Source organism: Saccopteryx bilineata, chromosome 2, assembly GCF_036850765.1.
Source record: "Saccopteryx bilineata isolate mSacBil1 chromosome 2, mSacBil1_pri_phased_curated, whole genome shotgun sequence".
Classification (NCBI taxonomy): Eukaryota; Metazoa; Chordata; class Mammalia; order Chiroptera; family Emballonuridae; genus Saccopteryx; species Saccopteryx bilineata.
The window spans coordinates 393,176,008-393,192,201 of NC_089491.1; the positions used below are offsets into that span (position 1 = coordinate 393,176,008).

A 16,194-nucleotide genomic window follows, 5' to 3' on the forward strand; every position below is an offset into this window, starting at 1 on the left:
AGTAAAAATAAAAAGGAAATCAATAGAAGGACTTGAAAATGGGGAGGATTCCAGAGCCATCCTTCTGATGTCCTGAATGCTAAGTCCAGCTCGGCCTTCAGTGCTTACTTGTCCCCTCAGATCACACACACGCTCTCTGAACATGTGTCCAGATGGCCCACACTGGTCTCTGGGGAGACACAGCCAACACCCAGGAGCCAGGCAACACGAGCTGTTCTGTGTTCTGCAGTCCGCCGTGGAGGAGGACGGGGCTCTGTTGTCATCAAAAGTCTCTGCTCCAACCCAGCGCCCCCACCCCACCCCACCGTTTCTCTCTCTGTGGCCTGTGATCCCCAATCGACCGTGGCAGGAAAATATTAAATGAAAAACTCCATAAATAAACAATTTATAAGTTCCGGATGGCACGCTACTCTGCAGTGTGATGAAGTCTCTTACTGCCCTGCTCCACCCCAGCTGGGACGTTAATCAGGCCTCTGTCCAGCAAATCCATGCTGTATGTGACAACTGCCCATCAGTCACTCCGCGAGCCATCTGAGTGATCAGATCAGTTGCCAGAGAGAGAGACAGACGTCACACTCACGTAACTCTTATTTCAATGTGTCATCATAATTGCTCCATTTTATTATGAGTTATTGCTGTTAATCTCTTACTGGGCCTCATTTATAAATCACACTTTACCACAGACGTGTATGCCACGCATAGGAAAAACAGAGCATCTGTAGGAGTCAGTACTGTCTGCAGGTTTAGACAGCCACTGGGGGTCCTGGAACGTGTCCCCTGTGGTAAGTGGAGGACCACTGTGCTTGGTTACTTGCACTCTTCAGCAACACTGAGAGAACATACAACAGTCAGCAGTTAAGTCAGAAAAATTAGCAGAGTAAGATACCAATTTTAAAACTATCTTATTCTTCCTGTCTAGCCAACTCTTACTCAAACACGCACGCCCAAACAGGAACCCCCCCAAAAAACAACACTTCTATTGGCTTAGTTCTTACTTTGAAACAGTTTGAATGATGAAAACATCTTTTCCCCTCACGGACTCTTGAATTTGTACTCTTGTTTCTGGAAGGAAAAGGAAAAAAAAGGAGAGGGCTGAAGAAGGTATGTAATTTATGTTTTTAAAAATACACAAAGAATTTTCAACATTCTCCAATGTTACAAAATATGAAAACTGAAACTGTTACAAAACAGATTAGCTTTAGATAATAAACATACTGCCATTAGTCATACTTTTTAAACATGGTTACATGATATCTTTAAGATAGAATTACATTTCTGAGTTGAAACCAGTAAATCTACCCTTCTCACTTCTAGTAAGCACTGTACCACTCTGAGTATAGTATCTTTATAGGAAATTATATACTCATTCCCTCAACCAGCAACAATTAAGAATTTATTAGCAGCCCTGGATGGCTGGCTCAGTGGATAGAGCATCAGCTCAGCATATAGACATCCTGGATTTGATTCCCAATTAGGGCACACATGAGAAATGACCATCTGATTCTCTTCCCCTCCCTCTCATCCCTCTCTCTCTTTTAACCTACTGCAGTTAGTGGCTTGATTGGTTCAAGTGTCACCCCATCAGCCTCAGGCACTAAAAATAGCTCAGCTGATTCAAGCATCAGCCCCAGACAGGGGTTGCCAGGTGGATCCTGTTCAGCACATGTGAGAGTCTATCTCCCCTCCTCTCACTTATAATAATAAAATTTAAAAATAGTAATAACTTAAAAAGAAATTTATTAGCCATAAAATATTATAATAATGTGAGAGCAATTATAAATTAAGTCCAATATCCCTACTCTCAAAAAGTGTGTGATAAGCCACAAGGAAACAATCAGACAAACCCGGAACAGAACAAGACAACCTCTTCAAAAGGTCAATGTCAAGGGAAGAAAAATGAAAAGGTGAGAAATTGTAGATGAGAAGAAATGAAAGAGATATTAGAAATACAGTGCTTGAACCAGGAAACCTGGTTTAAAAAAACAGCTACAAAAGGGTCTTAAGGACAACTAAGGGGTTGCAAATATAGAGTAGACATTAGTTGATTAAAGAATTATCAAACATCCTTAAATGTGATGTCGGCAGGGTATTTAAGTAGAATAAAGTCCTTGTTCTTCAGAGGTGCATGACCAAGCATTCTGGGGTTAAGAGTCTGGATGTCTGCAACTTACTTCACATACAAATTCATACAGCAAAATGCTGACTGTTGAATTAGGTGGTAAACACTGGTATATTAACTGTATACTACTCACTCAACTTCTCTGTATGTTTGAATATTTTCATTTAAAATGTTAGAAAAAGCGAAATACATGTTTGAAAAGGAACACAGCACCATGGAATGAAAACGAGCTTCAGTCAGAGCGATCTGGAATCGAATCCTGCCCTCCTCTGTCTGAGCCCTCCTACCTCACATCACCCCTGAACTCAGTTCTCCAAAGTCTGGTCACGGAAGGAATCCGTAGGCTGTTCCCTCCTCCCTTCACACAGATACAAGTACTTCCTGTCCCCTCACTCACGAGCCTGCAGGGTGGACCCAGCTCCTCCTGAGTCTTCACCACTAGCTCTCCCCAGCCCTCCCTTCCAGACTAGACAGAGGACACCGTCCGATTCTCATAGCAGCAGGGTCTTCTGCACACGCTCTCTGCGTATTCTCTGTTCCTACTGAGGCCTCCCGGGGCCGCTGAGACAGGAAAGAGGCAGAACAAACGGGAGGAGCAAGCCCGTGCCTCTTCCGAGTCTATTCCGAGTTACAGAATACGGAATACCCAACAAAACCTACGGTGGAAACGAGAGGGACCTCACTGGCCACCCTCTATGTACCAAGAGCTGTGCTAGGCACACAAATTACCCCATTTAATCCTCAAGCAGCCCTAATTATCTGCGGTTTGGAAGGGTTATACAACTTGCTAAGGATAAGTTGACTCTCAAACTCTTGCAAGCAGCCCAACATCATGTGCTAGAATATAGAAATTACAACAGTTAAATAATAAATGACTTTTACAACTTGAGATGTTTATGCAATGACAGATCACTAGCAAAAAGCATTTCTTAATAAGATTTCACGAAGTCTAACCCATGGCAGCTTACAGAGAGGTAAAGAACCACCACCAATTAGTACTGAGGCCACACAGGATATACTCATCCTGCGGAAGGTGGCATGAATTCAACCAACAACTGAGACAATGTTTCCAGTCAGCGGACCAGCTGGTTCCTATATCCAGGCAGTTTTTATTCCAGGAGGCCTAAGACCTGGCACTGGAGCCCAGATGGAGCTTGCTCGGGGCTCTATAACTACGTAGTTGGTCTTGGTGGAGATAGAACACCACTCTCACCCACTTGCCTGCTTGACTTCCTTGCTAATGGAACTACCTAGACCCTGAATCCAGTTGTTTCAGTAGCAGATGACGGCCTGAGCCAGTGGGTCACACTCTGCAAAAAGATCAATGTTACGCACGTCAAAGATGGCTCACCTCGGTTAGGTTCCTGGTAAACCTGCACTTTGCCCATTTCCACCCCCAGCCGCCTAGAGAAGAGAAAGGGGGGGAAAGCTGAAAAGGTAATAGAATAGACTCAACATCTTTACTATTTAAGGATGATCCATAAATTTATAAAAATAAATAGAGGTAGTCTTATTATAAAATTTAAAGTCAATACCAACTTGTTCTGTCGCTCTATTACCTAACCCCCCAACCCCCACCCCATGCCTACCCAAGGTCTACGTGGTCTTGCCCTGCCTGCTCACTGCCCACTTCCTGTGCTCTCTACCACACCACCCATGTTTCTGGGGCACTGGCTCCTGATGCACACCACAGGGCCTTTGCACCAACTGCTCCCTCTGCCGGCAGGGCTCTGCCCACAGACCTTCACTCTGTGACTCACTCAAGTTTCTCAAGCTACATCCCAGCCCCTCAGTGTCAAAGGCCTCTGGGCATCCATTCTTTTCAGAGTGCTGACCACCACCTGACACTGTCTTATTTATGTTGCTGAACTGCTTCCTGTCTAGATTCATCTCAATGTAAGAAGAAAGGATTTTGACTGTTCACTGTTAATCCCCAGTATTTAAATCAAGACCTAAAATAACTAAAATTTCATTGAACTATAATCTATCAACTATCGCTACACGGTATCCAAGTCACTGTTCTTTATACGCAAATAGTCTTTACATAGGAAGCGCCCAGCACAACGCCCAGCACTCGTCAGGCACTCGGTCAGCTATGCGGAATGAACGCACAGGGTGTCTCGATGGCTGACAGGAAGGCCAGCCCGCAATATGCACAGATGAAATGCAGATGAACTGTCTTCTTTCAAGTTCAATAATCAGTGCTAATCCGACTGTCAAATTAAAACATCACGTACTACAGATATAAACAGGACGACTATAACTCACTCAGCAATTTTCTTTGAAAGCTCCATACACGACGAATTAGAATTTGCTGAAAACAACACCAGCCCTCCTTTGGTTATGTTCATCTTGGTTTCTAATTCAGGTGGCGCCACACAAAACATCAAAGCCTTCTTGGTCTTCGCCTTCTCAGAGCCTGGAAGGACATAAGACATCAAGAACTATGACAGGAGATACACCTGAACGGATTTTTTAAAAATAGTAAATGATTTCGGCTGAAGGAAATTAGTTTTCATCATAATGGAGTCTTTTACATGAAATACATAAGGACAAATAAAAAGTCCACTTAAGAGTTTAGGGCTCCAAGCTTATGGTACTATGTCATCACATGATGTAATCGGTTTTCATGATCACTGGGAATAAGTGATACACTTACAAGAAAGGCGGAGCTGAAGAGCTCAGTGTTACACTGTTTGCTGCTTAAAGTCAATTATGGACAACCTCCTTTTATTCTCTGACAACAAAATTCCTCCTGGATTAACACACAGAAAAATGGCAGAGCCATTAGCAAGGACACGGACTGATTGATCCTTAAACAATAACTCAGTGACCCGTCCACACCCAGCTCTTCCTGGAGGACCTGTGCACCGCAACACCTCCCCTGGGTGTGCAGCTGCCTCTCAGACGCCTGAAGTCATGTCTACAGCTGACCTTGTCATCTTCGTTTTCCGCTACCAGACCACAAGGCCAACCACATAATAACTTTACAGGAAAGTCAAGTGATCATGCACGTGACAGGCAACAGTGCAAACAAAAACTCACGGGAGCTGAGGTTCTAATCCCACTGGCCATTAATGCGCCCTTTCCCTTCCAGTCGGGGCCCAGCGGACGCAACAGTAACAATCCAGCAGGCCATGGGCAGGGGCTTTCCCCGCCCGCCCACTGCATTTCTGCAGCTGTTTACTTGGGGTGGCAGCACGCCCACTGCATTTCTGTAGCTGTTTACTTGGGGTGGCAGCCCGCCCACTGCATTTCTGCAGCCGTTTACTTGGGGTGGCGCAGGGAAGGCTGGTGGAGATTACGGAAGGGCTGAAGCCAGACAGATCTTTTTTGTTATTCTTAAAATTTAATTACACAAGTAATATCCCCTGGTAAAATAAAAAAACAGACACGTGATACCTAAGGCTACAGACTTCTGCCCCAACTTCTGCCACACCCACCAGCCCAGTTCTTATTAGTTTGGTATGGACACCATCAGGCGTGCTGTATACATTCACACATGTGGGGCCCCTATAAAATATATATACAAAAATACATTTCTAACATAAAAAGGAATCATGAAAATCTACCTATAATTTTGCTTTTTTGTTAAACAATATACCTTGACAGCTCACATTAGAAAACAGAGGCTCCCACCTGACCAGGTGGTGGCGCAGTGGATAGAGCGTCGGACTGGGATGCTGAAGGACCCAGGTTCGAGACCCTGAGGTTGCCAGCTTGAGCACGGGTTTATCTGGTGTGAGCAAAAGCTCACCAACTTGGACCCAAGGTCACTGGCTCGAGCAAAGGGTTACTCGGTCTGCTGAAGGCCCGCGGTCAAGGCACATATGAAAAAGCAATCAATGAACTAAGGTGTTGCAATGCACAATGAAAAACTAACGATTGATGCTTCTCATCTCTCTGTTCCTGTCTGTCTGTCCCTGTCTATCCCTCTCTCTGACTCTCTGTCTCTGTAAAAAAAAAAAAAAGAAAATAGAAGCTGCCGGCCCTGGCTGGTTGGCTCAGTAGTAGAGCACCAGCCCAGTGTTTGGAAGTCCCAGGTTCGATTCCGGGTCAGAGCACACAGGAGAAGCGCCCATCTGCTTCTCTACCCCTCCCCCTCTCCTTCCTCTCTGTCTCTCTCTTCCCCTCCCGCAGCCAAGGCTCCACTGGAGCAAAGTTGGCCCCAGGCACTGAGGATGGCTCCATGGCCTCTGCCTCAGGTGCTAGAATGGCTCCCGTCACAACGGAGCAACATCCCAGATGGGCAGAGCATCACCTCCTGGTGGGCATGCCGGTGGGTCCCAGTTGGGTGCATGTGGGAGTCTGTCTGACTGCTTCCCTGCTTCTAACTTCGGAAAAATACAAAAAAAAAAAAAAAAAAAGAGCCCTCCCATGTCCTTTTTAACTGCTGCCAGTATTTTATGACTCAGATATGCCAAATTTTGCAGGTCACCATCCTGAGCAGGCTTCCCTGTGCCCATGTGCACATTCCTGCAGTGCCTGCAACAAGGGAACCATGGAGTGATGAAGGCAGTGCGAGTTACAGTCACGCCAGAAGGCCAGGAGACTGCACCACACAGAGCACACCTCTTAAGGGGCGTTCCACAATGGGAAATGCGGAGCATTACAATGGCTCTACCTGGAGTCTAGGAATTACAGACAGAAACATGCACAACTGACCAAAGCCCTACAGAGACCAGGGAGACCACTGGTGTCTACCATGGAAAGTAACTTCAGGCTCTTGGGTCCTGGCTTCCAAGATGACCAAGAAAAACAGGAGCAATGGTTGTGCCAGAAGAGCATGGCCATGTGCATCTGCTCACTGTGCCCCCTGTGCCCGCTGCGTTCCTGATACACTGCAGACTCTACACAGTGTAGAGGCTGCGCCATTGGGGATATTTCTGAAGTGACTGCCTCGATGCAATGCGCTTCCCAAGCTGTCAGTGAAACTACATGACCGTGGGAGTTTGCCCTTCACAGTAAGGCGGTCAGGAATCGTCTCAGTCATTGTTCTTGTGAAGCTGGGAAGGACCGCACCGACACCCCACCCGGATCTAGACCTGTGGGTGCTGCACCCTGACCTCCACCAAAGCCCACATAAAAAGGTAAGTCCTTAAGGACTGGAAAGTTCTCTGGGGGAAAAAATGGAAATTATACTTTAAAAAGATAGCTTTGAGCCTGACTGGGCGATGACGCAGTGGATAGAGTGTCGGACTGGGATTCAGAGGACCCAGGTTCGAGACCCCGGAGGTCGCCAGCCTGAGCATGGGCTCATCTGGTTTGAGCAAGGTTCACTAGCTTGAGCCCAAAGTCTCTGGCTCGAGCAAAGGGTCACTCAGTCTGCTATAGCCCCCCAGTCAAGGCACATATGAGAAAGCAATCAACGAACAACTAAGGTGCTGCAACAAAGAATTGATGCTTCTCATCTCTCTCCCTTCCTGTCTGTCCCTCTCTCTGACTCTCTTTGTCACAAAATAAATAAATAAATAAAATTAAAATGCTTTAAAAAAATAGCCTTGAAGCAGGGTCAGCAAACCGCTGCTTACGGGTCAGACTGGTCCCTCCAAAGGTCATTTCCGTAAATGACAGTGTAACGGAACACAGCCACACTCTCTGCCCACAAACCGTAGGTATAACGGCATCTGTTACCTGGCCCTCCACAGAAAACGCTTGCTCACCCGGCTTTACAGCCTAGTGCAGGGCAGCGTGGCTGTCATAAAGGACAGAAATAATGTATTTAATAATCAACACTCAAGAGCTGGAAGAGATCTCACGTGGGTGCTAACACCATCTCTCAACCAATACACGTCTGGAAAAGGAAACAAAAACAAAACTCATTCTCCCGCACTTTGTTCGTAAACAGGCTTTGGAGGCAAATGCGTGTTTGCATCTCAGCTACTGCTGCCCCTTGACTCACTGTGCCTTGTACAAGTTACCTAATTCCTTAGCCTTTTATTTCTAAAAAAATTATTTTTATCTATTCTTTTTAGAGGACGGAGAGAGAGATAGAAAGAGAGAAGGGGGGAGGAGCAGGAAGCATCAACTCCCATATGTGCCTTGACCGGGAAAGCCCAGGGTTTTGAACTGGCAACCTCAGCATTCCAGGTCGACACTTTACTTCCTTAGCCTTTTAAAAACCTCTCTTGGCCCTGGCCGGTTGGCTCAGCAGTAGAGCGTCGGCCTGGTGTGCGGGGGACCCGGGTTCGATTCCCGGCCAGGGCACACAGGAGAGGCGCCCATTTGCTTCTCCACCCCCACCCCTCCTTCCTCTCTGTCTCTCTCTTCCCCTCCCGCAGCCAGGGCTCCATTGGAGCAAAGATGGCCCGGGCGCTGGGGATGGCTCCTTGGCCTCTGCCCCAGGCGCTAGAGTGGCTCTGGTCTTGGCAGAGCGACGCCCCGGAGGGGCAGAGCATCACCCCCTGGTGGGCAGAGCATCGCCCCTGGTGGGCGTGCTGGGTGGATCCCGGTTGGGCGCATGCGGGAGTCTGTCTGACTGTCTCTCCCCGTTTCCAGCTGCAGAGAAATACAAAAAAAAAAAAATTAAAAACCTCTCTAGCCCTGGCCGGTTGGCTCAGCGGTACAGCGTCGGCCTAGCGTGCGGAGGACCCGGGTTCGATTCCCGGCCAGGGCACACAGGAGAAGCGCCCATTTGCTTCTCCACCCCTCCGCCGCGCTTTCCTCTCTGTCTCTCTCTTCCCCTCCCGCAGCCAAGGCTCCATTGGAGCAAAGATGGCCCGGGCGCTGGGCATGGCTCTGTGGCCTCTGCCTCAGGCGCTAGAGTGGCTCTGGTCGCAACATGGCGACGCCCAGGATGGGCAGAGCATCGCCCCCTGGTGGGCAGAGCGTCGCCCCCTGGTGGGCGTGCCGGGTGGATCCTGGTCGGGCGCATGCGGGAGTCTGTCAGACTGTCTCTCCCTGTTTCCAGCTTCAGAAAAATGCAAAAACAAACAAACAAACAAACAAACAAAAAAACCTCTCTAGCCTCACTTCCCTCATCCATACAGCTGTGAATACTGACGTTACCGAGTTACTGTAAACTAATTTCTGTCCAGCACTAAACACAATGCCCCATACATACAATATGCTTGGTAAATGGAAGCTACATATGAGTAAACATAACATTTTAGTTACCTACAAACAAATACAGTAACATGCATGAGATGGCCATCAGGTTTTGAACCTTCAGCCTGACCAGGCAATGATGCAGTTGATAGAGCATCAGCCTGGGATGCTGAGGACCCTGGTTCGAAACCTTGAGGTCACTGGCTTGAGCATGGGCTCATCTGGCTCAAGTGCTGGCTCACCAGCTTGAGTGTGGGTTCACAGACATGACCCCATGGTCACTGGCTTGAGCAAGGGGTCACTGGCTCAGCTGGAGCCCCGCAGTCAAGGCACATATGAGAAAGCAATCAATGAACAACTAAGGTGCTGCAACTATGAGTTGATGCTTCTCATCTCTCTCCCTTCCTGTATGTCTGTTCCTCCCTCTATCCCACTAAAGAAAAAGAAGACCATTTGTGTGTGACAGAGGAGAGGGAGGGATGACTCCTCAACATTTTCTTCAGTGAGATAGCCAGTGTTTACAGACCTGGAACCCACAGTCATTACTGAAGTTCACACTGGTACCTACTGCCAACTCCTCCACCCTGAGCTGCTTGTCAGAGGCAAAGAAGGTGCTGTTAATAACTGGCTGACCAATACACAGGTCTTCAGAGCTTCTTGGTTTCCCGCAGCTGTGGGGGGGTAACTGGTTCTGGGTTCACCTCCCTGCTGATGGATCGTCACCTTTGAAACGGCAGGAAGTCTCCACTTACCCAACCATACTGGTTTCCACAACTGCAGCTGAGCCCTACAACTCCATCCTCACCAACCACACCATGGAGCACTTTGTGCCTTCATGGCTGACGACGAGGCCATGCACACCGACTGCAGAAACCTTGCTACTGAACGCCTAAGCTATGCTAACCAGAAGAGGCTGATACGCCAAACCGTGCCCTCCACCACTGCTTCCCTCAAACTGCTGGGGCACGAATGTCGATCTGACTGATTTCCAGACCTACATGGTTCCCCATCCCTACATTCACTTCCTTCTGGCCACATGTGCCCCTGTCATCTCTGCCATGAACACTCTTCTGTAGCAGAGATCACCGATGTGTGCTTTGCGTCAACCAACCAGAGGGTGAAATACATGGCCTGCTGCCTGTGGTACCAGGGCAACCTGGCTCCTAAAGATGTCAATGCTGCCGTTGCCACCATCAAGACCAAGTGGACCATCAGTTTGTGGACTGGTGCTCCACTGTTCTAAGTTGGCTTTAATTATTAGCCAGCCACCCACTGTGGTTCCTAGTGGACACCTGGCCCAAGAACAGGGAACTGTGTGCACGCTGAGCAACACCACAGCTATTTCTGTAGCCTGAGCTCGCGCTACCGCAAGTGTGACCTAATGTACGACAAGCGGACCTTTGCTCACCAGTACATGGGTGACGGCCAGAGGAAGGACTTTTCTGAAGCCCAGGAGGACAGGGCTGCCCTTGAGAAGGGTTATGAGGAGGATGGTATAGATTCTATTGAAGGAGAGGGTGAAGATAAAAAAGAGGAATAGTAAAGTTAATTAATCACAAAGATGCTGCTTTTGCCAGGAGGCTTATCCCTTTTAAACACTGAAAAGTTGTTTGTGGTCTTATCAGTTACTTCGTACATAGTACAAACTGGCCTATGCTTTAAAACAGGATGCCTTGTTACAGATCCAACCTCTCCATTTCTCTGATGGGTGGAATAAAGTACTCTCTGAGTTCAAAAAAAAAATAAAGAAAAAAGAGGCTCCCAATATACAAAAGCCCTGGACCAGATAGATGGCTTCACAGATGAATTTCACCAAAAATTCAAAGAAGAACTAACATCTATCCTTCTCAAACTATTCCAAAAAATCAAGAGGGAAGACTCCCAAACTCATTTTATGCAACCAGCATTATCCTAATTTCAAAACCAAAGTCACTACACAAGAAAAAATTATAGGCCAATATCTCTGCTGAACATAGATGCAGAAATCTTCAATGAAGATATTAGCAAACAAAATTCAGCAATACATTAAAAGTTATACACAACAATCAACTGGGATTCATTCCAGGGATGCAAGGCTGGTTCAATGCCCCTGGATCAATCAACATGATATGCCACATAAACAAAATGACAGATAAATATCATATGATTGTATCAAGAGATGCAGAAAAAGCATATGACAAAATCTAACATCCACTTATGATCAAAACTCTCAGCAGAGTGGGGATAAAGGGAACATATCTCAAAATATCCCACTACTTGATAACAAATTATACAAGGCTACAGTAATCAAAACCACATGGCCTGACCAGGCGGTGGCGCAGTGGATGGAGTGTCGGAATGAGGACCCAGGTTCGAGACCCAGAGGTCGCCAGCTTGAGCACAGGCTCATCTGGTTTGAGTAGAAGTTCGCCAGCTTGGACCTAAGGTTGCTGGCTCGAGCAAGGGGTTACTCAGTTGGCTGAAGGCCCGCGGTCAAGGCGCATATGAGAAAGCAATTAATGAACAACTGGGGTGTCGCAATGAAAAACTGATGACTGATGCTTCTCATCTCTCTCCGTTCCTGTCTGTCTGTCCCTATCTATCCCTCTGTCTGACTCTCACTTTGTCTCTGTAAAAAAACAAACAAACAAAACAAAACAAAAAACCCCGCATGGTGTTAGCATAAAAAGACATACAGATTAATGGAACCAAATAAAGGGCCCAGAACTTAAACCATACTTACATGGTTAACTAATGTATGACAAAGAAGGCAAGAACATACAGAACAGTTCTCTCTCTCTCTCTCTTTTTTTTTTTTTTGGAGAGAGGCATGGGGAGAGATAGGAACATTGAGCTGTTCCTGTATGTGTCCTGACCGGGGATGGAACCAGCAACCTCCGCCAGTGGGACGACACTCAAACCCACTGAGCTATGGCCAGGGCTTAGTTTTTTTTAATTGATTTTTAAAGAGACAGAGAGAAGAAGGGAGAGAGAGTGGTAAAGGAAGGAAGAGAGAGGGGAGGGGGCAGGGAAGCACCCATTTGTTGTTCCACTTAGTCGTGCATTCATGCCCATGTGTGCCCTGACCGGGAATTGAACCCACAATCTTGTCCTTTTGGGATGACGCTCTTAACAAGACTGAGCTAACCAGCCAGGGCAGTAGAATCTCTTCAATTAATGGTTTTAGGAAAACTGTACAGACACACCTCCCTCCCCCCAAAAGAAATCAAACCACTTTCTTACACCATATACAAAAATAAACTCAAATGGATTAAAGATTTAAATGTAAGACCTGAAACCATAAAACTCCTAGAAACATAGGAGTAAACTCTGACACATAGGAATCAACTCTGACAATGCTCTTAGCAGCATTTTTTTGGCTATGTCTCCTAGGCAAGGGAAACTTAAAAATAAACAAATGAGACTATCAAACTAAGTTTTTGAACTAAAAACCATTTACAACACCGAAAGACAACCTATTTGAGTTGAATTGAGAAGATACTCACCAATTGAGAAGATACATAAAATAAGGGGTTAATGTCCAAATATTTAAGCAATGTATACAACTTAATACAAAAAACCCCCAAACAATGTAATTTTTAAAATGGGCAAAGAACCTGATCTCTCCAAAGATAACATACTGATGGTCAACGCGGAAAGTTGCTTAACATCACTCATCCCCAGAGAAGTGCAAACTGAAACCACAATGACATGTCACCTCACACTCTGTCCGAATGGCTGTCATCAATAAATCAATAAACATATATCGGCAAGGATGTGGAAAAAGGGGAATCTTCATGAACTACTGATAGGGTTGTAAATTGGTACAGACTAGGGGAAACACTATGGAGGGTCCGCCAAAAAATTTAAAAGTCAGAGAGAAGGATAAATACCATATGATTTCACTTACATATGGGATCTAAAAATAAAATACACAGAAACAGACTCACAGACACAGAGAACAAATTGCTGGTTGCCAGAGGGGAAGGGTTGGAGGGTAATGGGTGAGAACGGTGACTGGGACTAAGATGTCCGTATGATCAGTTATTAAAGTATCACGGGGTGTCAAGTACAGCATAAGAAATACAGTCCATAATACTGGACTAACTGTAGGGTGTCAGATGGGTACTAGGCTCATTGGGGTGATCGCTTCATAAGGTATATAAACGTCTAATCACTATGGCATACGTCTTAAACTAATATAAGAATTATATGTCACCTGACCTGTGGTGGCGCAGTGGATAAAGCGTCAACCTGGAAATGCTGAGGTCGCCGGTTTGAACCCCTAGGCTTGCCTGGTCAAGGCACATATGGGAGTTGATGCTTCCAGCTCCTCCCCCCTTCTCTCTCTCCTCTCTCTCCCTCTCTCTCTCCTCTCTAAAAATGAATAAATAAAATTAAATTTAAATAAGAGTCAGTTTAAAAAAATTATATGTCAACTATAATTAAAAATAGATTCTTTAGAATCACCCATACACAAACACACAAAAGCAAGCACTCCCACTCTTCTCCCCATAAATTAGTTGCTTTTACATTTTCCTAAATTTACTCTAGAATGTGAGATTTATCACATGTATGAAAGCCTAGGTAAGAGAAACTAAAAATAAACAAAGATTTATCATCACCCTTTTCAGAGAATCCCAGCACCTTTCAAAACGCCAATCACACTTCTCTCCGAATGAGATTTGACAATCTGGAGATCTCCTGAATGAAACCACACTGAAAAACCACTAGCTTCGGACATGCCAACAATTTCAAAACCACTGGTGTATTTCCAATGAAGAAGGCTCACACATTAGTGCATTGCTTTCCTTCCAAAGAGTCCATTATGCAAATACCTTCTGCCTAAAGAGAGCTAGAGTAGGAACCTGCAGACTGGAGTCTGCCTTCCAGTCACCGGTTGTTACTAGCTAAGCCTTGGGCAAGTCACATGGCTTCACCAGCCTCAGCCTTCCCCCTTCCTGACAAGAGATAGACACTTGGTAAAAAAACAGCTTCCCCCGCCAGAAGTTAAGGTCCAGAACAGCAGAGATGTCTTAAGTATTTTATTCTCTGCTGTATACCCAAGTGCCTAGAACAGCACCTGGGATGTGGCAGAGGCTCCACCAATGTTTGTTAAGTAACAAACGTCTGTTGAATAAAGATACCCTCAGAGCTTCAAGGATGAACCCACGGAACGGAAAGTACTCTGCAAAGTGGAAAGCTATCAAAAGCACGAAGATTTGTTTTCATTAGTGGCATTCCTCAAATAAACCTTGCCTTTTTTATGCCAGCAATAAAATCAGAACTGTCCAACCTGACCTGAATAATCGTGTATGCCCGTGATCCCAGGACGTTTCCTCACGGGCTAACACATTTCCTGAGTGCCCTGAACTCTTAAGTCAATCAAGCAGGGGAAGCGGGGCTCCGGGAGGAAGAAACAAACCTACTGGAGGCTGACGGGTCTCTAAGCCGAAGACGTGACTCTAGTTTTCAGTCTTCCGTAGAGTACAGACAGCTCTATATTCCAGCAGCAGGCTGCACAGCCTGTGTCCCAACACCACACACACCAAAAAGTAAAAAAAAATAAAAATGGGTTGAAACCCCACCGAATTCTGCGTGAGGTTGTTAGTGAAAACGGACAAAGACCCAGATTTTTTTGGGGGGAAAAAAAGGCTATTGTAAATACGCCTTATTTGGAAAACAATTTCTATCCAGTGCTCTAAGAAAGAACACCTAACTTTGGTCCAGTATTTCCCATTTGGGAATGGACCCCAAGGTAAGAAAGAAAGACAAAGCTATATGCATGCTCAGAAGTGGTCAGTGCCAAGATTTTTTGAGAAGGAACACTGGACGTGATAGGGTAATTAAGTAAAACAAAACTTAAATGAAAACTAAATTGTTCAGTAAAACTATGTTTTGTTTTTTTTAATATCTGGGACATATACAAAAGAAATGTTAAGAGAAGAACAGAATTGCGTCTTCTCTAATCAGAACTGGGTAATAACGACGGTCCAATCCAGGGCAGGGCACACACAGACAAGAAGGGTAGGATTTACACTGTGGGGTTCACAATGTGGCTGAATTCTTTTATTTGTGAATTTAAAATTTCTTAAACATCGGAAAGCCCACTTCCTCACGCCGCACCTCTCCCCTCTGCATTTCCTCCTTCTAAACACCCGCACGGCGCCAGCGGGAAAACACGCTTTTATCACCCGTGTCGTGTACTTGGGGGGGGGGGGAGGAAACATCTCTCAAAGTGCAGTATCTTAAAAACTGCACGGAGGTCCTCTCTCTGCCGCTGCGGGTGAGGCCCGAGGGGAACACAAAGATCGTTTGCAGGTGGGGGGCTGCGGGCGTGGGGGCCAGTCCAGAAACGTCCGCGACCAGCATGGCCCGAGGGCTGCGGAGCGCTGGGGGCCGGGATGGAGGAGGGCGTTCCGAGGCGCCCCGCTGCAGGTGCTCCCATCCGGGCTCCGCTCCCGCCGGCCGCGCGCCACGCCGGGGCCCCGCGGACCCCGAGACCCGGGAGGAGGGAGAGGGTAAGGGGAGGAGGGAGGGGGTTGGGGAGAGGGGCGCCGGGGCGCGAGGCCCGCGCTCGGACTCGCGCCCACCCACGCTTCCGGCCCCTGGCACCTGCGCCCCGCGATGCCCCGCGCCGCCACTCGTCGCAGGCCCCCGCCCCGCCTACCTGGCCCCGACCCCAGCCCCGGCCTAGCAGCCTCGGCTGCCGAAGGAAGAGAGGACCGAGTCTCCCAGCGACGTCTCTACGAGCAAAATGGCGACGGCTTGCGCAAGGCGTGCGTCCGCGCCGACTGCGAGGCTTTGTGGGCGGGGCAGGGGCGGGGCCTCGGCCGGGCAGGAGGCGGGGCCAGGAACTGAGTCTGCGGGAGCACCAGGCTAAGAGGGAATTTGGGCGGGGCCGCGGGCAGGCGGGAGGCGGGGCCTCGGCGGGGTCAGGAACTGAGTCTGCGGAGGCACCTGGGTGAGGACTGTGGGCGGGGCCGCGGCCGGGTAGAAGGCGGGGCCAAGAACTGAGTCTGCGGAGGCACAGGCTGAGGGTTGTGGGT

The 16,194-nt window shown here is 47.3% G+C and overlaps 1 protein-coding gene and 1 pseudogene across 5 annotated transcripts in view; one reads left to right on the forward strand and one right to left on the reverse strand.

The window, feature by feature from the left end:
• PRPSAP2 (phosphoribosyl pyrophosphate synthetase associated protein 2) overlaps positions 1-15,940 on the reverse strand; it is a 36,254-nt gene extending 20,314 nt beyond the window's left edge. The window contains exons 1-5 of one of the 5 annotated variants that reach the window (XM_066264404.1): positions 15,816-15,929; positions 4,779-4,874; positions 4,388-4,538; positions 3,471-3,523; positions 996-1,062 (exon numbers count right to left, since the gene is read on the reverse strand). In XM_066264404.1, coding sequence (XP_066120501.1) covers positions 996-1,062; positions 3,471-3,523; positions 4,388-4,506 — 239 coding nt within the window. In that variant the 5' untranslated portion in view covers positions 4,507-4,538; positions 4,779-4,874; positions 15,816-15,929. Of the gene's footprint in view, positions 1-995; positions 1,063-3,470; positions 3,549-4,387; positions 4,539-4,778; positions 4,875-15,815 lie in introns of those variants that run through there. The other 4 variants (XM_066264402.1, XM_066264405.1, XM_066264407.1 and 1 more) reach the window with 4 other exon arrangements.
• Positions 6,584-10,706, forward strand: LOC136322698 (tubulin alpha-1A chain-like; annotated as a pseudogene).
• Positions 15,941-16,194: the final 254 nt, after the last annotated feature.